Source organism: Ciconia boyciana, chromosome 25 (assembly GCF_034638445.1).
Source record: "Ciconia boyciana chromosome 25, ASM3463844v1, whole genome shotgun sequence".
Lineage (NCBI taxonomy): Eukaryota > Metazoa > Chordata > Aves > Ciconiiformes > Ciconiidae > Ciconia > Ciconia boyciana.
The window spans coordinates 788,878-811,308 of record NC_132958.1 but is presented as its reverse complement, the minus strand read 5'-3'; the positions used below and the strand labels follow the sequence as shown (position 1 = coordinate 811,308).

Sequence of the window (22,431 nt, the reverse complement as noted above, 5' to 3'; positions counted from 1 at the left end):
AATGGGTGCCCACCCCATTTAGCCTGCAGTTGATCTGTCACTGAGCCTGGGATTTCTAAATAAAATTAAAACAGATACCCTGAATAGTAATGAGGTACTGGAAAAGGCTTTAATCTTCAAGTCAGTTTGAACAGGAACTGAAGGTGTAATGTCCAAATAAACTGTAGTTGCCAGGACGGTTTGAGATTGAGCCATTTGTTGTGGCTGTTTGATTATATTTGCATAGTCAAGTCAGCAAGCATAAGTGAGGAAAGTGAGCCAGGTGCAAGTCAGCTGCCCTGCTTCTGCATCAGAGGTTTGACCAGGGTTACACAGGGAATATTTACTTAGAAATTTATGGATATTGACTTAGGAGATGCTGCTGTTGTGGTGCTTTTCCCAGGCTGTGGGAACACTGGGAGCACATCTGCTCTATTTTCCACATCCTTAGAAAGGTATCTACCCAGCATTACCTTAGCCTGTATAAACATTGGGTTAACTCTTTCTTCCGCTCTCTGTATCTGGTTCTGCCATGCATGTCTTCACCTGGGCAGCAACTCCTGATAAATTTGATCTTGGATCTAACGACACATCTGCATTCATTTCAGGGAACAGATACGCCAGGGACTAGAAGAGCTGCAGAAAGTCCTTCCGGGAGGTGACACATACATGCATGAAGGATTTGAAAGGGTAACTAGATGCATGCTATAGTGCCTCTAAACTGTGTCTGGGTGCTCCTCAGGAAGTGTTAAACAAAGGAACTTGGTTAATAATTCTCTGGTAGGTAAGTGGGGCTATTTCCCTTGTATGCAATAGGTATACTTCAGTGTACACATTCAGTGTTGGAGCTGGTACAAGGGGGCTGCAAACCTTATTACTTATCTTTCTTTTAGCCTTCAGCTTTTATGGGGGGAGCTGCCTTTTCAGCTTAGGACAAGGCAGAAGGCTTTGGCATTGCAATCCCACTTGGAACCATGTCCATGAAGGGTGGAAAGCTATCTCGAGCCCTGCATGGGTGCTCCAGTAGGCTTGTTAGAGTTGGGTGGGGGCAGAGGCCATGACTGTAGCCTGTTCTCACCGGTGGATAAATAATGCTGCACAGAAGTTATTGCCTGCTCTGATATTCTCCTTCTGTATATTTTACAAGCTCAGGAGTTTCTCTAAACCTGAACTCCTGAAGCCCCTCCCACTTCTGTACTACATGTGCATTTGGGAGGATTGTGGAACTGTCTGCCTATTGAAAATGCATGTGAACACCCAACAAAAATTCAGGTAGCCTGACAGTAGTGCTGGCTCTTAACTAGGACTCCAAAACCAAATCCCAGAGTTTGGTGACTTTGCAGGAGAAGTCCAAAAAACCAAATTTAAATTCAGAACAGAAATGAAATTAATAAGCCAAATATGTCCAGGGTGGTCTACTTTTTAATTTTGAATTGATGCACACTGAAGCGTTTGCCTTTCTACCTTGCAGAATATGCTTCTGCATAGACCAAAGTGGGAGACAGAATCATAAGAATATCGCTCTGAAGTTGGTTTATTTGCAATCGGAGTAGTTGACCTAGAGGTGCTGGGGAATATTTATCAATGGACCTAGGATGTTTCTGAAGGAGGAAGGTGAATGGGATTTTCGGATAGCAGAATAAAGAGAGACTACTTTACTGTTGGCCAAAGGCCTTAGGGTTGGTTTGACTGAGTTATGCTTTAGGTAAGACCTTGAAGTAATGTGATCAAAACCATAGACAAGAAACTTGTTCTGTGAAGCAATTATCTCTGAAAGCAGAGGTTACGTGTAGACTACAAACATGACAAACTCCCTGCCATCTTCTCTTTCTTTCTGGTGCATGTGTAGATGCCCACAAAGTATTATTACTAATTTGTTGCTAATAATCTTCTGATTTAATTTCAGGCAAGTGAACAGATTTACTATGAAAATGTTCACGGTGAGAGACTTTCTTGATCCATTGAATGTTTGGGTTGGTTTTTTTTTTTCCTCTTTCTTTTTGACTGATAATTTCAATAGATTTGAAATGCAGCTTCACTGCGGGAAAGGTGGGGGGTGTTACAGGCATGCAATGCTATTCAGGGTAGCTGTTCCTGAAAAGGAAAAAGAACAGGTGGAGCTTTAAGGCTCCAGAGCTGGAATGAATGCGTTTCAGGCCAAAAGTGAGAAGCCAGACTGAGTGAAGATGCCTACTCTTACGAAAACTGTCTGGTACCTTATCTTGTTCTTTTTGCTTGAGGACTCAGGTAACCATTTCTTCTTCCTTCTGAAACATGAGTTTGTGGAAGTGCTGTTAGGTAAAAGTTTTTTTCAATAAGCAATTATTAAATCCAGTAGTAAGTGCAGACTATTGTAAAAATGTTTGTCCTTTCCTTCCTTGTAATTAACATAAAAACTTTCTGCACTGTAAAGCCTGAAGTAGAAATATAAACATTGCTTCTTGGAAACCAAAAGGTAGGTGACCAGCTGTTTGAATACAAAGCCAGTCCTAATGGTTTTGCAGGGCCACTCATGAATAAAATGAAGTGGTGACTAAGCCCGCACATCTTTGGGACTCAGCTGTAAAATACGACTGCAGCAGAATGGAATAGATAGCTAGAACAATTTGATTTGAGATTGATAATGCTGTTACATGTTTTACATGCTTTTACATATTACATGTAAACAGATGGCTGTCATATGCAAGAAGCAGTGGACAACTGGGTCCTCAAGTCTGAATGTTGGCCGGTGTATTTTGTCTTTGTTGGCTCTGTGTGTTTGTCCTTGCTCCACTAAAGGAGTGTTTATACCACCTGCAGTAGGTCCTAAGGCTCCTGCAGTAGTCAATGGAGGGAGAAAGGCATCTCTAGAGGTCACTTGGGCTCCTAAGTTTGTACAAGAAGTGCTCACTTTTCTCCATTTCCTACAGAAAGAGCCTAGGCACGTGAGTTAGGCATCTGCAACAGGAATGACCCTGCATGTTGCTTATTGTTTGTCAAGCACTCGACTTTCTCATTACATCATTACCACATTATTTAAAATTGAGGATTTCTAAGTGGCACCAAGAAATTTAGGTGTCGGATCTCTGTTCTGCAGTAATTGAAGTAGTTGCTTGTTTGGATTTTTGTCTCTTCAGCAACAGCTTGTTAAAGACACAGCTACTTGTAATGGCAGAAAAATGCCTTAGACCGTTGAAGAAATGTAAAGGTTGATAATTTACACGCCTTGACATATTTAGCCTTTATCTTTCCAACAGTGTTTGTGCAAGGTGTACCTACAGAGCTCCTTCATATCTGTAGCAAGTCTATTGTCAGAAATATGAATGATTCTATTTGGCCACTCCTGAAAACTAATACAAACTTGTAAAACCCAAGCTATAATCAATACAAGGGGAAGACCACAAGGTTTAACTATGTTGCTGAAATATGTTACATAGGAAGGTTGAAGATTTTAGGCCATTTTCTTACCACATGTGTTTAAATCCCTACTGAGCGTTTTATCACAAGCTGAAAAAATCTCTGGATTTCTTGAATTGACAGCATTAATAAAATCAGGAAATAACTAGAAACACTTTGGGTTTTTGATGGCTGTAGTCTAATCTACTGGTCTGAAACACTGAAATACTTATGAGGGGCTGTCAATTAAAAATCATTGGCACATCAAAGGAGTGTGGTATAAAACTGGTATTGAAGGCAGGTACTTGAGTGGAAACAGTGTGCAGAAATTAATGTCTTCCAAGAACTGGTTGGCTGAAGGGAGATAAGGACACGGGCTTGATGTCCACTGTTTCTGGTCCTTTGTGTGCTAACAGGTCGCTAGCAGGATGTTTTCTAGGCTAGCTTAACAAATACGACTCAAACAAGGGACTAAAGAAATTTGTGTATTTAGGTTACAGAACTGCAAGTGTCATCATTGCATTGACAGATGGAGAACTCCATGAAGACCTATTTTTCTACTCTGAGAGGGAGGTAAGTGTCTTACACATTTTTAGCGAGGGAGACAGTGAAATGTCTGGGCTTGCTGCTTTGAAGGCAAAAGACAGGGAAAACCTTTTTCCCTAGTGACAAAACTTAATCTTGGTGCTCTTTAGCCATGAATTTTAAGGATAAACATTAACAGCAGCAATGCTTCTGACTCATCAAAACTGAGACTGTTCATGGGAAAGGAGGGGGGTTTAAACTTCTAGTTAAAAAAAAAAACAACCAAAACTGGAGGAAGGAATAGTTTACAGCTGAAAAGTTTCAGTATTTACTAGATTGTTCTGGGAAATACCTGCACCTTCTCACTTTGACTTTTCTTCTTTCACAAAAAGTAAAGACCGCAGAAAGAGGGTGACTGTTGTTCCTATAATCTTCTGTCACACCAGAAATCCTTTCAGATGATCAAATCAAAAATTTTCACAAATATTTCCAAGATTCAAGCATGTATTCTCAACATCCTCATTAAATTAGCATACTATGCGAAATATTAGATAAACAGTAGGTTGAGCACTTGAAAGCTTTGCTGTATAATGTTCCTACTGATGTCCTTTTGATGGTCATCTCTGAAGAGATGAACCAATTTTCACTTTTCAGTCAAACAAATTAAGATGACCTAAACTTGGAAGATGGTATTGTTACATGAATTTGCTGTGGACAGGATTTTTCCTCTCAATCTGTCCAAAGTGCAGCTTTAAATCCAATAACAACAAAAAGAATGGGTTTGTAGAATAAAACCAATATTGCTACAGCACAAACAAATGTCATGAATCTAGATTCCCCTCCTTGCTGTTCATCTCCTCTTCTTCCCTTCCAAAATCAAAAATCCACAAGAAAAACAAGTTTGTTTTTGGAGGTGAATGAACAAGTTGAGAGGTCAGAAGTGTTATATTTGGTTTGGTTTGGGGAGGAACAGTTAGTGAGCTAGTAGAATGGAGATCCTGACCTCAGCTCTTACACTGCGAGTTGCTTCAGTTGTTCGGGTTTAAGTTTCTCGGTGTAAAACTGGAATGATGCTTTTCTTGTAAAGCACTTTGCTATCTAACAATTTGAACTACTACAGCCTTCTGATATAATCTGACTTGCTGCCATCTTTTCTGGGAATGGGTTTTCAGTCAGGTGTTCTTGTTCTAATGAAATATGATTAAATGACTTAATTCATACTTAGGCAGACAAGAGCATTTAGAACAGTTGCTTTTTGAATAGTAAATGCACCTTCATCTGCATGTCAGTGAAATAGCCTGGAAAAATGAAACCTGTGGATGTTCTCCCTTTATTACTTTGAGATGCTGTGTAAACAGTGGGAGAGAAACAATTTTGTAGCAAATGGAATGAAATGTCTCTTCACCTATGGATATTGTGAGTCCAGGAACAGATGTCTGAAACAGAAAATACCAAACCATTTTAGGTTACTGTTATACTGGGATATGTCCTAAATGATGAAAAGAAAATGGATTTAGTCTGTCTTACATCTGTTGGACGGACAAATGTTAGGAAGTTGGAGAAGCTAGGAAGGTGAGCTAATTAGGTATAAAACCCCCTACCAAGTACCTTGGGTTTTGCTTTACTAAACAAATAGCTACTCTGGTAGCAAATGAAACCTGTTTCTACAGAATCAGGTAGGAAAGCTTTTAAAGCTCTCTTTTGACAAGTCCCCCATTGCTCATTTTACAGAGAAAGACTAAATTTATGATTAAGACCTTTCAGAAACCTGAATGCCATCACATTTGCATCCATGTCATCCTACCTTTCCTTGTTCCAGGCTAATCGGTCACGTGACCTGGGAGCAACAGTATATTGTGTTGGTGTGAAAGACTTCAATGAGACACAGGTAAATGAGGCACTCGTGTTTACTGTGGTACTTGGCAAAGGTGCATGTTGAACACAGGCACACGCTCCTGAATCACTTTCTCAAGACTTCTCAAATGGTCTTCCTCTCCTTCTGTTGACTGACAGTCTGAAGTGTCTTGGTCTGGGTGTTTGGGTTTAAGCCCCTTTCTGTCTTAATCTCTATATGTGTAGAACTGTCCCTCTGTCTGCATGCCACAATGACTCTTGCTAATGGTGGAGAAAAGCAGAGGAGAAGACACACAAAGAATAGCAAATCAGTCTGGCTTAAGCTGTAGGCAGGAGGAGGTTGTGGGGACTACTTCCCCCCCCCCCCCCCCCCCCAACTGAGGTATTGCCATGTAAGACTTCAGTTTCAGTCCAGCTTTTCTTTCATGGGAAAACTCTGCTGTAAAAAGCAAACAGCTTCATTAGTGACACTAATGTTTTGCAGTATTTCACACCCAGTGTAACAGTTGACAATATATTTTTCTAACATGAGTGAAACACTTGTACAGCTCCTAAGTGGAGTGCTGAAATACTTATTGAATAGAGCTTTTCCAGGTTTTCAGCTTTCTAACAAAGCTTCAAACACTGATTCAAAAAGGAGTCAAAACAAACTTGGTTTAGAACAATCTCCTTTGAATCAAAACCAGAGGCTAGTGTAACCCAGAGTAAGTAATAGGAAAAGCAAAGAGGGAATAAAAATGGCAACAAGACTAGATCTAAAGTAGCAGACCTCAAAGACAGCTGCTACTTGAAGTCATTTAGATGCTGAAGAAATTAACTGGAATTAGATGGCGGTGTCTGAAGCCCCAGAATGCACTGGGAGGAGGACTATGGGGAATGACTTGAGGAAACTATAAACATCCTGGTTTGCAGAGGCTGCTGTATCTTGGCCAACAAGCAGTAAGCAGCTTTACCACCCTTCTCGGAGCAGGCAGAGGAAAGGTGCCTGGAGTATTTCTCTGGATGCAAACCAGGAGGCTGGCAGTTTGGTGTTGTGCTTGAGGAGTGGGAGTTCTGAGTGACATGAGCTGGAAAAGTGGAGCCAGTGGGGTTTAGGGAGGAATGTGTGGCTAGTCTGCAGCCTCCAATTTGCAATGCTACAGGAAACGCCAAAGAGGCCTGCTGGGTTGATGTTACCTCTGCCATGGGAGAGAATTACTATAACAAACGTTGGCCTTGCAGCAGTAAAACTTGATTCTGCTCCAGCAGATGCATGGAGAGCTCATTACTTCTGAATTGGGCTTATGTTTTTGCCTTAACCCTTAGCATGCTATTGACAAGTGAACCTGCATGTAGCTCTTTACAGGTGATGTCCTGGTTCCCCTTATCTTACCACCACCACATGAATGGCCCTCTTCCTTGTCATGTAGGCTTCCAAATGCTCTTCTGCTCCCTTTTTCGCTCCACTCGGAAAATACCTCCTGTTAGCTCCCTGCTTTCTTCTTCTTGGCTCTCTAATAGTTGAGCCTAGGACAAATAGTCAAATCTCTGTCCTGACAGGAAAGGTGAATCAGGCCTGTATCTTCAGATGGAGTATAATTTGCATTAGTCTTCTCTATATGTGAAAATACTGACTCATTTTGATTGGTTCCCTGGTTTAAATGATGTATGTGCTGAAGTGTTTTGCTGCATCAGTGGCCTGTCATGTTGATGCTGTGGCCTATTTTTGTTGGGGAGTTATTGTGCTGGGTGATTTACAATCATGTGGGAGACAGGTTTTGTGGGTTTTTTTTTTTTGTTTTTTTTTTTGCAGTAAAGATCATTAGGCTCTGGGCATCGGTGAAAGCCACGTTCTGTCTTGTCTTCAAAGTTAAGGGAAGCCTTTCAGGCTAAAGAGATAAACTTTTCAATGCTTGACAAACTATAATGCACTAGCAATCCATACAGAGTACTTGAAGAATTTGTTTTTTTACTTGCAAGTGGATGAGTCTGGAGAAGTCTTAATTTGCTGCCTGCTGGCTAATTTATCTCATTCTTCGCATTTCTGTTTTATTTACTTTTACCGCTCTGTCAGCTGGCTAGAATTGCCGACAGCAAAGATCATGTCTTTCCAGTGAATGATGGTTTTGAAGCCCTTCAGGGGATCATAGACTCTGTAAGTATTTTTAATCATGTTTTTGCATGTGTGTATGTTAGTTTGTGTTAGCTTGCACAGTTGAAGGTTTAGTTTTCCTGTGTTCACAAGGACCTGCTGACTACTAATAAATCACTTAAACTTTTAGACCAAAGAAACTGACCTTTGTACTAATGTTGCTACTTCAAGGTAGAGTTTATCAACAAGTCACAATAGGGTAAGGTTTGAGGCCAAACATTATTTTTGTATGTCTCCCTCCTTGATGGGAAGTAGCTGACTGAATGGACTAGGCGCATGGTGGCAGTTTATAAAATGGCTGCCACAGACTGGGACAGCAGGGATGTGTTAGAGCACATGCCGTATGAAGGATTAGGGCACTCTTTGATCTCCTTCTTTCTGCTTAATTAGCATCCTTTCTGTCCTGGTGGATGTGCTGCACTGCTCACCTGGTTAGAATGAGGGAAGGAATCCTGTTATGTATGCCAAAATCCCAAGAACTTGGCTTTCAACATTCGGCCTCCTGACAAATGGGCTATTTTTCCACCCCGCACAGCTAGGTTTCCCGATTCAGATTGATCAGTTCCTGGCATTTCCTCTAGGGGCTGGGTGCAGCATAGAAGAGCTGGCCCATTCCTGAGTGGCTGGGCTAAGAGCTGGCAGTTCAGCTGACGGAGGGAGGGGCACAGCATGATTCCTGTCCCGTGGCTTGCGTCCAAGTCATGCAAATGGCTCCATGGCCTTTACTGGCAAATAAGGATGCCTCACGAGGCATCCCTATTTCTAGCTCTAAAACTTTGAGTGGCCTAATACTGTGTCACCAGGACCAACGCTTCCATTGACTGAGGAGGAAAGGCAATATATGAGAGGATGTGTGTGCCATTTTCATTATAAGTGTAAAATGTGCCAAGCGTTCACTAGGAAACAGTATGTTTTCAGGTAGCTTTCAGTATTTTTTTTGTTCCTCTTGCTCAGTCGTATCCCATAACTGTTCTAATTAAATTGCTTCCCATGGCTACAGAGAAGGATGGGAAATTCTTTTAAGGACACGTGTTTTGTTCATTTTGGTATAGCTGATAAAGCACAGATGAAATATATGACTTGAAGCTAGGGAGGGTAGGTTCACCAGGGGGGTCTCGGGTTTCTGTGTTTACAGTGGTTACGCACTATTCTGACCATGTAGTACCAAGCAGAAGTGTTCCCTCAGCGCAGGCTCAATTTTCCCTAGTGCCCTCGCATGTAGATGGAATACAATCCCTTGCTTATTGGTTTTTCCTGGCACTGTCCGAGTGTGGGGCTGCTGCCTCAATTCTCTTGGACAATCAGGTGTTGCATGTCATTTAGGAAAGCAACAAAACAACAAAAAACCCTGGTTTGCTTCCCAGCCCTGCATTCCCTCTGCAGCTGTTTTTAATGAATTCCAGCAGCAGTTCTGACTCCCTTTCCAGTTATATTTAACAGAATGGGAAGACTTCAGTCTCCAGGAACCTACAAGAACTGCTTCAGCTGACTGGTGCAAGATTTACCAGCCCTGGAAAGGAGGGTCACAAGGAAGTGTAATTGTACAGTAATGAATCTGTGACCTGATCACTTGCGTTCGAGTGGGGGGATTGCAATAGGCTGGGAAGAAAGGAGGTGTGTAAAAGGAACGGCAAGAAGGACATTAATCATTCTGTAGAATAACAAAGCATCTGTGGATTCCTGTTCTAGCTGGAAAATAAGCTCCCTCATTCCTTCTTTTCTTGTCCTTGCAAAGCACCCCTATCTTGGAGCAAGCAAACAAAGCATTTGTGTTCACAGAAAAGCATTTTAATGTTGAAAGAGCCATGAGATTTGGAAGCTTCTTTCAATTCCTGTGTAAAAGTTGGCATAGCAAGGATGCTCAGCCATGTGTAGAGGGGATTGGTTAGGCTACTAGCTGCTGGTTGATCTAACAGGGGAAGGAAAGATAAAATGATGAGCCTGGGGGAGATTAGTGTTTGAAATCATTCTAGAGATGTGAAGACCTGGGTTTGTTCTGGCCTGCAGTGATTTGAACTGCCCTGTATTCCTGCTGAGGCAGCCTGACTTTTCCCTCCTCCCCTTGTCCTGAGGAGTAGATCTTTTTCCACCCTCTGTGTGTGCAGATGCAGTGGACTTAGAAGTCCCTCTGGAATGAGGAAGAGGGGGGGAGCTGGGAGTGGTGAGGCTTGAGGCTGGCCTCCACTGGGCCTCTACATCTGCTGAGCAAAGATGTTCAGGGTGGTGGGTCTGCAAATGTTTCAGTATACCTGCCCTTCCTTTTCTGTGGGAGCCAGCAAGTTTTGAGTTAGTAGCTGCAGGGAGATCTGCTCGGTGCTTTCAGAGGAGGACTGTCTCCTGCTAAGCACCACCAAGTTGCTCAGGCTGTGCCCTGGACACTGTGCTTAAATGAGCTGAAAAATACAGTCCCATGCTGAAGTCATGCTTAAAAACATGATTCTTCGTGGGAGCTGAAGGTATCCAGTGCATGTTAGGTTTTGGTCCTTTTTCTCCTGTGAGTTCCAATGTGACTTTTTTATTAAGCAAACCAATTGCTTTTTCTCCCTCATTGTGAAAAAGCTACTGCTAAAACTTCAGCTTCCCCCATGTTTAATGGGGATTTTGAGTTTGTTGGGAGGGAAGAATCTGGTAGAGAAACAGACATTTGATTGCTGTCAGCTGGGAAACAAACGGAAGGAACTGAAGTAATTTATTAAATTTTTCTTTGCTGTGAAAAATCTCTGCAGATCATAACCTGTCAATTTAAAGCAAATGGAGCAAGTCTTAGAAGGAAAACCTGAAACTCAACTTCATCTACTGCTCAGTATGTCTTTGGTAGGAGTGCTGGAGGCAATGGAACACAAAGCAGCATGAAAGTCAGGATAGGATCCTGGCATTGCTTTGCTTTGCTTCAACAGAGACTGACTGAAAGAGCAGTCGCTTGGAACAAGAATACTCCCTGATCCTTGCCATGTGTTAAGCTCCGAGCTAGTGCCACTGTTTATCTCAAATAGAGATGTAACCGCGGGTCCCTTAGAAAGGATTCTCTGAGTGAGCTGCAAGAAGTCTCATGAAGCAGTTGTGATGTATAAGAAATGAAGTAGTATGAACTACTTCGCGGGACTGTCTCCTATCTGTATAAATTGTGCAAATGATTCATCCTTTTAAGTTTAATTTCCTGTGTGCTCCTTTCAGTTGATCTTGCAATAGTGTCCACCTACCCTCAGTATTTTTTCAGGTCTTACCTCAGCTCTTAGAATTGAGATGGCCGTTCAATGTACTCCTTCACCTCAAGAAATTTTAGCCTGGAAATGTACTGTCTCTGAATACTTCTGTTACACAAACTGCAGTGCTGGGTATGTGTAGCATGGTAACTTTTGTGAGAAATTGATGTGAGCATCTGGTAGACAAGGTATGAGAAATGTGGTGATGCTTTTATGTACTTACCCTGAGCTAGCTGTCCAAACTTCACTTCCAAATAGATAACCTGTATATTCTCTGGTGCAGGGAGAGGGGCTGAGACTCCATGAATGGGGGAGAGAGACGAGAGAAAGTTACTTCCTTTGCAAGACACATCCTGTATGTGCAAAATCTATAATGTACACAAAATTTCTAAGTCAGCTGTCTGCCTTACTGCTAACCTGTAGCCCGAGCTTTACATGTACGCTGCCCAGGGTCAGAAGGCTGGGCTCTTTAAGCTTCTTCAGCTGGTAAGGAAGGGTGGGATCTCCCAAGGGCAATTCAGAGCAGGAGCTTCACATAGGTATGCTGAATCTGTCTTCTGTCAGAGCCAGGCTTTCTACGCAGGCCAAAGAGAAAGTCAGCAACTCAAGCCTCTTGGCTTGGGTAGCTAGCTTAGCCATCTAAAGGAGGGGATGTGAACCCTCAGTCTCAACTGTATAGTGTTTCTCGTTACTTTTAGTGGTATATGATCATGCTTTCTACTTCTTTCTTCCCCCAAATGCATCTTTAAAAAGAACTTAAATATTTTTATTTTACTTAGCTCATGCAGATATTAGTGGGCAGGAAACACTTCATAAATAAATTACTGTTTTGTAATTGGCAACAGGCTTTTTTATTTAGTAACTCAACAGAGCTTGATAATGAGTACCTAGCCTCAGACTGTAGGTCATTCACACTAACACTGGTGAGGCAATAACCTTCTATTAAACTTCAGCATCCTGTTTGCTAATTAGAATTCCCAAATTTGGTGAAAAATTTGTAAGAAATATGCAGCTGCTGTGGTGAAATAATCTGTCTGCATCCTTGTGGACCAGAATACCCAATGAAAGCTTCCAGCAGCTGCAGAATTTCACTCCCCTTCTTCCCTTTGTTTCTAAAAGGGCCCAGGTGACCTGCAGGGCCTCTTCTGGCTCTTGGCCTTTAATGTGTTGCCTGGCAGAAAGCTAAATTAGCTACAGGTAGTGCTAAACTCAGCTCTGTCCTGATAGAGATAACTGACAAATAAAGCCATGCTTCCACAAGGATGTGTTGCATTTTTTATTTGGCATGTCAACAAATATTAACAAGAGATCTTCCCAGGAGCCTGTGTGAAGCTGGAGCATAATTGGAGCCCCACAGAGTACAACAGGAGACTGATTTGGGAATCTGAGCTTGGTCATTAAGCGTGTGCTGCTAAAGACAATGGGATGCTTCCTCACCAGGAGCGAGCACGTGCTTCGAATACTTTTCTGCATGGGTGCCAAGGCAAGCTGCCTTGAGGCCTGCAGTTAGTTACCAAGTAAACCAGAACTGTTGTAGTTCTCCCTAGGAAAATGAGGATGTGGAGTCAGTTCTCCCATGTATGCTGCTGGAGCGGTTTATAGGCACTCAGCTGGGAGATTGCATCACCACTCTTGCATGTTACTTTGCTTTCCTGGGGAGCCAGCCCGCAGTGGATGAAGTGCACCTACAGCCCACACAAGGCTGTGCAGTCCTTGGGAAATATGAGAACAGAAGATTTGATGAAATCTTCTATGATGAATATGTTGAAGTCCTTTTTGAATGTATCTCTTGAACGAGGGAGAGACATAAAGGAATTCTTTTGCAAGTTACTGCTGCCCAATTTTCACTTTAAGTTAGGGTGGGTGCTTGGAGCATTGGAAACTTATTATTCTAAATCAAAATAACTATTGCAGTTGGCACTGTAAAAAGCCATTAAGGCCAGCTTTTTATAGTCACGTAAATGGATTGGATTGGACTGGAAGGGAGCTCTGCATCATCTCATTGAGACACCTGCTGTTCCACCCCCCCATCTGAGTTGGCTTACAGCATGGATGTTTGCAAATGACTGAACAGAAGTCATGAATTTCAAACTTAATCATGTGAGGTTTTACTTGATTTTATTTTTTTAAAATGAAAGTATTGATTGTATTTTTTCATGCATTTGTTCTCCACCTCATTTGCGTACTTCTCTTTCACTTAATTGCTGAAAGGCAATGAGAAGAAATGTATATTAAAACTTTTGGAGATGCTGAGGGAGAGAGGAACAGAATCTAAGGGGGAATTTGGAAAAATGTGAAAAGATTCTCTTCTTAAAGGAGATGTTTTTCAGTGGAAAGGAAAAATACTTGGAAAAACATCAACTCTTGGTTGTGCTCATTAGCCCTGGCAGTCACTTTGGGAGAAAAATGCTGAATCTTCAGAGAAGCAGAACCTGGAATGAGTAAGGGGTGGGTAGTAGAGGACTGACAGTGGTGGATGGGTGGATGGATAGCTATGGATGGATACTTTGGAAGAGTGTTCTTACAGTCCTCTTTATTTTTTGTGTTTTTTCCTTATTCTGCCTTTCAAATTCTTCTAGTGCTTTTCAGTTCCGTTCTCAACTGTTGACTTTCTCTCTTTTTCCACTTGACAGTTCCTGTATAACCTTGTTCCTGCAAATCTTCTTTCTCTTCACTTGTCAGGCTGCCAGCAGCTCAGACGGTCCTGGTTCCTTCAGTCCCTTGGTACTCTTTCAGTCTCTACCAGCCCTGCTTCTGAGTAACTCGAACTTTTGTTCAAAAGTTTTAAAAAATAAATCATTGCTCTATCTGTACCTTTTGCAATTAGGTATTTGAGGCAGAGAGCCATGATTTTGGAGAAAAAATAGATTATCTTTTTTGTACAGAATTTATTGTATTGGTTGCTGTTCTTTCCTTACAGATGTTTCAATTTAAAGTTGGGAAAAGAATTTTCACATTGGATTTGAGTCATGATGCTTGGCTGACATTTACTTGCCTCTTGGAGCTGACCTAAATTTTGATCAGTATTACCTCGTCTAGGGGCTGCTCAGCCCAGTGGTGAACACCCACCGCTCTTGATCACTGCTGCCGTTCTCACAGGCGCTTACGGACACTGTCACAAGGTTGCTGATTGTGTGCAGTGACGAATTTGAGTTGGTCTTCAGAGCGGGGGAAAGGCTGCTGCATGCAAATAACAGCTTGAGCAATTTTAGCACTGTATGGCACAATATCCAACTCTAGCATGCTCCTTGTGCCTTGCAAGCAGTCTTCCAAGCCTGATGCTGAAGTATTTGTGTAAATTGCTGTCTATGCGTAAAGTGGTTAAAGGTAGTGCTAACTCTTACGAAGGCATACTGCTTAATTTAAGTTTGGTTTAAGTAAAGAGCAATTGTCCATACATCTTGATTTGAAATCACGGTGCAACTTTGAGGATGCACTCAGGTATGCTCTCATAGATCAGATGAAAAACTTAAGAAGTTTGAACCCCTGTACTGAGACTTGAGAAGGGGCTGTGTAGATATTCCTAGGATGTTTTAATGCAAAGGTAAACAGCTTAGCTTAAACTGGTGATGTTTTATTTGGAGTTTTGGGCTCCAGAATAATTTTGGGGAGGGAGGCGTGACTGCAAAGGGAGGGCAATGACATTGCCTTGCCGAACCCTTCAGAGTGCACCTTAGTTGTTACGGATCATAGTCTGCATAATAAGTTGTCCCACAGGCAAAGGCAAGCTTGTGCTGAGACACTGGAGAGCATCGGCATCCATTGCCTTCCTCCATAGCAATAGCTTGCCGTGGAAGAGCGATGACACCGGTGTGGTTGGTTTAAAGTGAAAAGCTAGCATGGCATAATTGTGACATGAATGCAAAGTGCGATGTTGAGTTAAACATTTACGTGAGAACGAGTGCACTCTCGCTCTTGCGTGTGTTTTCAGATTTGTGTTTCTATAGAAACAAGTCTGAGATACTTCATGACATTTTTTGTCTTTTAGATTTTGAAGAAATCCTGTATAGAAATTCTGGCGGCAGAGCCTTCCAGTATCTGTGCAGGGGGTAAGTATAAACTGAGTTTTTCATGTTGTCTAAAATACATCTTCCTGTCCAACTCTAATTGCTGGAGAGTGCAAAAGGAACTAATTAACTGGAGCTAAATCTTTTGCTTTTTTGGTGAATTTCTTTTTAATCTTACAGTAGCTTGCACATTTCCCATTTCTGCAAAATGATGTCAAATGGGAATTTCTTACAGAAAAGGCTTCAATTTGACAGTTTTGCCTAGCTGTTTTTCGGTCAAACCAGTCTGTCTTACTCAGACTGTACCAAACTTGAAGTAGATACGCTGCAGAATTACAAACCAAATCAGAAAATAAGACTTTGTGATTAAGTTTGGAGTATTGCAAATCCGACATCTCAGAGGATTGTTGAGGGAAGTGCTTCTTAAGAAACTAGCAAGAAAGTCAAATGAGCACACTTTGATCTAAAGACTTCTAATATTCTTTGAACATTTCTTAGGTATTTAGGGTTGATACAGTGACTGAGAGGACTAGAATTTAAACATCATTCAGCTGACTTGTGTGAATCGTACTGCCCCTTCTTTGTGTGCTTGTTCTAGTATGATTGTGCTATGTATACTGTGGCTTTAAAGTCCTGGCAAGCGTTCCTGCATTCAGGAGAACCCAGCCTTTTTCCAAGAAAGCTTGAGAATCGTTTTAGCCTCTTCCATCTGCTTCCTGTGAATTCTTCACATATTATGAAGTGTATTCTGTTTGTTGAATGTGTAGCAACTCACTGAGTAGAGAGGTTGGGAGCAGAGCTGAGGTTTGTAGAGAAGGATGAGTCCCTGTCAAGTTCCCCATCTTCCTTTTTCTTGACTCAGTAGTCCAAATAAGAAAGCCAATTGTCATTACTTCTGTGTTTTCACTTCCAAAGCAGCTGCTTTAATCATCCTTTCTGCATCTCCTGTTCCTGGAGCAACTGCCTGTGTACCTAAACATATACAGGTAGTCATATTTTCCTAGCAGATGCAAGACACCAGGCTAAATGCCCAGTAAGTACCAGGCATCAGTTTTGCATTCCATGCGTGTCACTACAGTAGTTTTGTTTTTTGAAGCCAGGATGGCATAATTGACATGAATTATAGTACTTAGTCATCTATTTCTCATTTTGGCTGGCCATTTAAATAGTTTCTTTGTTAAAAAAGGCTCCAAAACAGGGCTCTGTCTGCCTTAGCATGGTAGATGATTGTTGTCATGAGTCTCTGATATAGTGCAGGGATGTTCCATAAATGCCTGGGAAAGGAAATGAAATTGTATGAACGTTCAGACCCACTTTACACACTTACAGATTTTTTTTTAAAAAAAATACATTTATGTACTTATATAAGCGATAAACAGTGATGCTTCTGGAATGTCATAAGCAAGAAGATGACTTATAACCACCGTTTATAACCATCTTTAACACTTTCTAATATGCTTGTCAGTTGCTTATACATCTTATCACTCCCATTTGTGTTGTCTTAATTAGAATGTAGGGGTAATGTACAGCTGTATCCAGCAGAGCCAGCTGGGAGGAAATGCAGAGGGGTTTATATCAACCGTTCACATTGGAATTAGGCCAGTACTTCACAAGAGGAGCAATGTTAACCTTGAAAAATGCCAACAGTTATTTAGATGCTCAATTCAAGGCCTCATCTCCGAGTTTGGGCAAATACTCCATTGCTTTCAAACTGCAGCTAATTTAATCACTTAGAATTTTGAGACTAATTAAAGTGCCATTGAATATGAAAGTTTATGTGCATTAGTTTCTTTTTTTAAATAAATTTTTGCAGGAGGTGTGTGTGTATATATATTTATTTTTTTTTTGGGGAAGGAGAGAACATGAGGGCTCCGTGTTACCTGAGGCCACTCTTGCACTGCAGAATGGTCCCAGACACTCGAGTAATGAATTTCAGCAGCAACGGATCATTCTGAAATGCCAGTTTCTTGATGATTTGGTGATTTGGTTTTGCATCAGTACGGACATGCAGGGTGCATACTGTATCTGTTCGTTTCAGTCTCAAGCAGAGACAGGATCCCCGTGGTTAATCTGACATCATTGATATGCTGTTCTTTGACTGTACTTGAACTCTCATTCCCCAGCAGTTGAGACTTCTGTGATTTCTCTTAAATATTCATCAGCCCCCACACTCCAGAACAGAGCTCTTCTCCCCCGATCTTCCCAAATGCTCTTGGACAACACATAATGGGCCTGTGAGGCAGCTTCCCTGGCTAGATGTGGTGGGATGATTTGCAACTTGGCTGTAAACTAGTGGGACCTGGAAGAGAGCCCAGATTCCAGAGCAAATCTGCTTTTTTTGACAAGTACAGTGTGTGAGTCCTTAAGGGAGATGAAAGAAGATGAGGACTGTAAAGTGCAAGGCAAAAACTTTGAATCTGCAAAAACTAGGTTTCTTGTTGCTCCTGGGATTTTTAAAACCGGGCTGGTGTTTCTGATGCACTGGGATTACTCCTGCATTGTCTTGGACGGTGAAACGTTTTGTGTTCAAACCACATTCACTAGCGAAACATCAGTGGGGATTATCTGAGTGCCTCTCCTAGATAGTAACAGGAATTGTGGGGGCTGTTTCCTTCACCATGGGGAACTGCAGAGTTTGAGTTCCTATGTCTGCTGCCAGAACTTTTCTGGGACTATGGCCCTGTTTCAAAATCTGAAAGTCTGAAAATGGTGCTTTCCTTGCAAGGCAGTCTTAATGCTGGTGACTGCAGGAAGTTTGTGAACCTTTCCCAGTACTAGGTTCAAGTAGTTGGAATAACAAGGGACGGCAGAGAGTGGTCTGAAAGACTTGAGGATATGATCTCATTGCTCAGCCCTGCTTGTTCCAAAAAGGACCACTCAGTTCAGTGCTCAGGTGTTGGTGACTGTCCTTGATGCTTTCTGCTTGCGCTGCAGCTTGCAGTGACCTTGTAGAGTTGATCTGGAAGAACAGCAAAGAGGAAGACTTGGAGAAATGCCCGCAGACTCTGAGATCATAGCCTTTGTCCAGAGACTAGAACACTGGTTGGTTGATGAAATGAGTCCAACCGGGGACTCATGGTCATTGTACAGGCTAGTGGGGCAGGATGTGACAAAACTCATGGCAACTGATACAATTTTGCAATTACTTAGGAAAGTAGCACTTGAACTTCTCCAAGTTATCTGTCACTGGAAGATTGTTTTTTTTTTTCTTTCCGTGGAAATATACTTTTGCCTTTCTTCACCCAAAACTTTCTGCCATTTAAAATGCCAGCCTGGGAAGGGGAAAACTCAGTGTCTCTGTAGCTTAATGTTTTCACTGCAGGTCAGTTAAAATGTTTCTGTTGTGTATTATTTCCTGTTTCTAAAAACTCAAGTTGAAATTGGGTAGGGAGAGAGTGGAAGTTCAATTTTTAACAATTTTTAAGTTTAAAAATTGTTTAACTGCAAATTTTAGCTCAAGAGATCTCAAGTGAAAACTTTTGACATATGTGCCTTGTCTAAATGACCATTCTTTGCCTTGCTATGTATCAATAATCTACTGTCTCTTTTGCTACAGAGTCGTTTCAGGTTGTCGTGAGAGGAAATGGATTTCGACATGCCCGTAATGTTGACAGAGTGCTCTGCAGTTTCAGGATCAATGACACGGTTACTCTCAGTAAGCTGGTTTGATTATTTTTGTTGTTATTGTTTTTCCCTGACTCTGCACTGGCAGGCATTTGCTTGCAAACCATTTTGGATCTTCAGATATGTTGAAGATCCATTTTGGATCTTCAAATATTACCTGTGAAGGTAATAATTATGGGATGAGGAGCCATTAAATTTGTGGAATGCAGAAGAGATTATTTGTTTTAGAGGAAAATTGGTGGTATTGTATGCTGTGACTCTGACAGCAAGTATGTGAATAGATAAGCTTGAGCAGTGGAGGGGACAAAATATAGAAGACGAGAAACTTGCCTGTAAAGAGTATTTATATGTGTCTTGCTGGGTTAAGTATGTAGTGAGATCAGGTCTGTTTCTCTCCCTACCTATATTTTGTGGTACTTAGCAGGCCTGGTCATGCAGCCAAAATAAATACTGCTGTTGGAAACTGTATTAGAGCAGGGGCTAAGGCATTGCTGTGCTTCTGTGGATGCAGCTTGGAAAGATGTTTCCTCTACAGAGTTCACCAAGCAGAAGAACCAAAGAGAAGCAAATTAGACGCTGAGTGTCTGGTCTTTTTGTGAGGTGTACTGAGCGCCATTTAGCTGGAAGAACTAATGATCCTATTGTTCTCATCTGTCATGCCCGCAAACCCACATAGGAAACCAGAAAGCATAACTTGTAGCTAATACCACCAGTGACAGTAGAATTCATCTTTTCTAAGATGGAATCTGTTCAGAAGCTGCCTGATTGTTTTGGAGGCGGTCCTGACCCTTTTGAGTATAAAATAAATGCATGAATTAGTCTATTATGAATTAGACATCTGAAAGTCTATTGGTTCAATGTTGGACTTGCTCGTGCTTTGAGCATCTGTGTAATTTGCTCTTGGGAGCAGTTTGCTAAGGCTGTTTGCCCTGTGAGGAATGCCACTGGGTATTCAGGGCATGTATGTTTATTGGACAGTGAGTGTATGTAACTTGTCCTGAATGGCTTTTGTACTGTTATGCTGGCCCCCTCTGTAGTAGGCAGGTTCTGGAATTGCCAAAGCTTGTGTCACTAAGCAGAAAGCTTGGCCGGCTGTGGTTTGTGTTTGCTTAATTCCTGGTGAATTAATGGTGAGTGAGGACATGAAGAGCAGAAGCTGGAGAGCTGAGTGTCCAGGGAGGAGCAAGTGGCACTGGAGGGGGGAATAGGGAAGGAGCAGGATCCCAGTAAAAGCACTTGGGGTGGGGGGGATGCAGTGTATTAACTGCTCTGGAGGCATCTCCATGCAGCCCAGAGATAAGTGCTGGAGATATGTGAGCAAGTGAGAGGTGTCTTTCAAAAAAGAACAGCAGAAGCAGCCACAGATTAATGCTTTTCCTTTTAAACTCCATAAAATAGGACCCAAACCTGACATGTGGCCAGAACCCCTCAAATCTGGATCATGGCTGCATTTAGGTGTTGAACCATGTTTGGTTTCTCCCCAGAGTTCAGATCCAAAGTTTTGTTTGGATCATAGGTGTTATAAAGTCTCTTGTAGTTCTCTAGAGCTGGGAAGGAAACCTTCCCTTCTCTCTCCACCTGGAAGGTTCCAATGGAAATGAAACTGCTGTTCAAATATTTAGAAGCTTTCTTTTCATCAAAAGTCTGAAGCCACATGGTGCAAACCCAAAAGCCTTTGGATCTGGCTGCTGGAAGCTGACAGTTTGTAGCATTCTTAGTTTGCATGTCTGCTGTCCTTTTTTCATTTAAAATGTGAATACCCTATATCCAACATAAAATTTGGGTGAAAATTTCCACTTTGTGGAGGAGCTACTTTCAGCTCAAGAGAAATGTTAGTGGAGGATTTTTCAAGCAGTCATATTTTATGCTAAGAAATGCATGGACGTGTATAATGGGAGTTATAGGAGTTAAAGACCACCCCTCAGCATGACAGAAGTCCTGAAAGCTGCAAGATTTAGGAGTACCCAAGATTTAGGATCACCCTGCTCTAGCTTGGCCTGGCCTTGTTTTAAGTCCTGAACATCCCTCAGATCAGATATCCCTTTGAGAGATCTGTGCTGTTGATGATCTCTAAAGCAAGACTGATTGGGTCAATGCATGCAGAATTTTGGTTTTAGGACCACTGGGGCAACGTTTACAACCTGTGTGGGAGGGGATAAGAGCTAGGTTTGGTCCTTCCTTGGTGGAAGGACATAATTACTGCATTTCCCCAAATTGCTTTCCATTTCTTCTATAGATAGCTTTAAAGAGCTGCAGCACAGTGGTCTTTGAGCGTGAGTTCTGAAGGCCTGAAAAACTTGGATCTTGGGCTTAATTTGAACTTTTTATTAGGAGCTTTAAAATAGATCTGTATCTTGAAGAGAAAAAGCATTGGAAGCTGTATATGAAATGAGTAAACTCTACTACTGCTGGTCTACAGATGGGGGAACTGAAGTACAGAAGTGAGCTAATCGCAGACAAGCAGGCAGATGTCCTGACACCCAGCCTAGTACTCTTCTACTGGCTTATGGGGCCTCTTCAGAAGCTAGAGATTTGGTGCAGCTCTCCTATCTTGATCACTTGCTCTTCATTCATTTCTGCCTCCATATCCATCCAACAATTGTCCTTCTTATGACCCTCTTTGCATTGTGAGGCCAGGACAGGACTCTGAGCCTGAATGGAAGGTAAAAGTAGCTACTGTTCCTGCCAGCTTTGTGAGGCAGGGAAGTGATATTAACACTATCCTTCTTTTCTCTCCTATGTAAAGTCTCTTCAGCACTTGATTTGCTGTTCCACTTTTTCCTCCAGAGAAAACCACTTGCTCACTATCTGTCATTAGCTTGAAAGTGACCTCTGTTACCTGAGGCTATGCTAGCTGTGACCTGCCATTGCATCCCAATGCTTCTCAGCTCAGCTTCCTCAGAGCTGGCTGGCTGGCTCTGGAGCAAGGCATTAATTCCTGGAAACATCCTAAAGTCTTCACAGAACTAAGAATGTCATCCATCAGCTTTCGACTATTCAGTGTGTCCTGTCTATGGAGACACAAAAACATCCAGTGTTGCCAATGGGAGGAACGGTTTGAGAGGGTTAGCTCACTCCCAAACGCTGTGACCTGGTGTTGGTGGGGGTGAGGAGGAAGACTCCTTCCTCTCTTTCTGTGTGCTGACTGCTTTTCTGGCTGAGTAATTTATTATGGTGTTTGTCATAATTTCATAGCAGCTTTCAGGAAAGATCAGCTTATCTTAGTGGAACCCATGGGCTTTTTTTGTTTGAAGCTGTCTTCTGTGTCCGCAAAATGACTGTGGAAAATGAGGATAAGGGCCAAATATGTTCCCCGCCTTCTGACCTGATGCATTCGTTGTGTCCTGAATCAATGCATAGGTGACAAGTGAGCTCATTCTCTTTGGCACTGCACCAAGACTTCTCAGTTCTTTCTGCACAGCGCTGGATCGTTTGATGTAGTGACCTGGAAGCACAAGGCCACAAACTCAGTTTCTGAGTTCAAACCATTCCCTGATTGAGGGAACTCGACAGTTGCTCGTCAATGTTCTCAAACCCAAGTCTCTCCTGGTGGCAACTGGCACAGTTAAGTTTAAGTTGCTCTATGTGAGAATGTATTGCAGTGTTTCACTTTACTGGAGCCTGCAGGTCCACCCTGCGTTCTCAGTGTGCCATTATGGCACTTAGCTGCAAACAGCTTAACGTAAGAGTTAACCAAATGAGAATTTTATGGAAACCTTATGGAGATTGGATA

General features: G+C 42.0%; 1 protein-coding gene across 2 annotated transcripts in view; it reads left to right on the top strand.

Moving 5' to 3' along the window:
- ANTXR1 (ANTXR cell adhesion molecule 1) overlaps positions 1-22,431 on the top strand; it is a 113,198-nt gene that overhangs the window by 12,463 nt on the left and 78,304 nt on the right. For both annotated transcript variants that reach the window (XR_012039650.1, XM_072846003.1), the window contains exons 4-10: positions 588-669; positions 1,886-1,919; positions 3,848-3,927; positions 5,699-5,767; positions 7,787-7,867; positions 15,056-15,116; positions 18,631-18,729. Coding sequence is in view for 1 of the 2 variants with exons in the window: in XM_072846003.1 (XP_072702104.1) it covers positions 588-669; positions 1,886-1,919; positions 3,848-3,927; positions 5,699-5,767; positions 7,787-7,867; positions 15,056-15,116; positions 18,631-18,729 (506 nt within the window). In the remaining variant the exon portion in view is untranslated. The remainder of the gene's footprint in view (positions 1-587; positions 670-1,885; positions 1,920-3,847; positions 3,928-5,698; positions 5,768-7,786; positions 7,868-15,055; positions 15,117-18,630; positions 18,730-22,431) is intronic.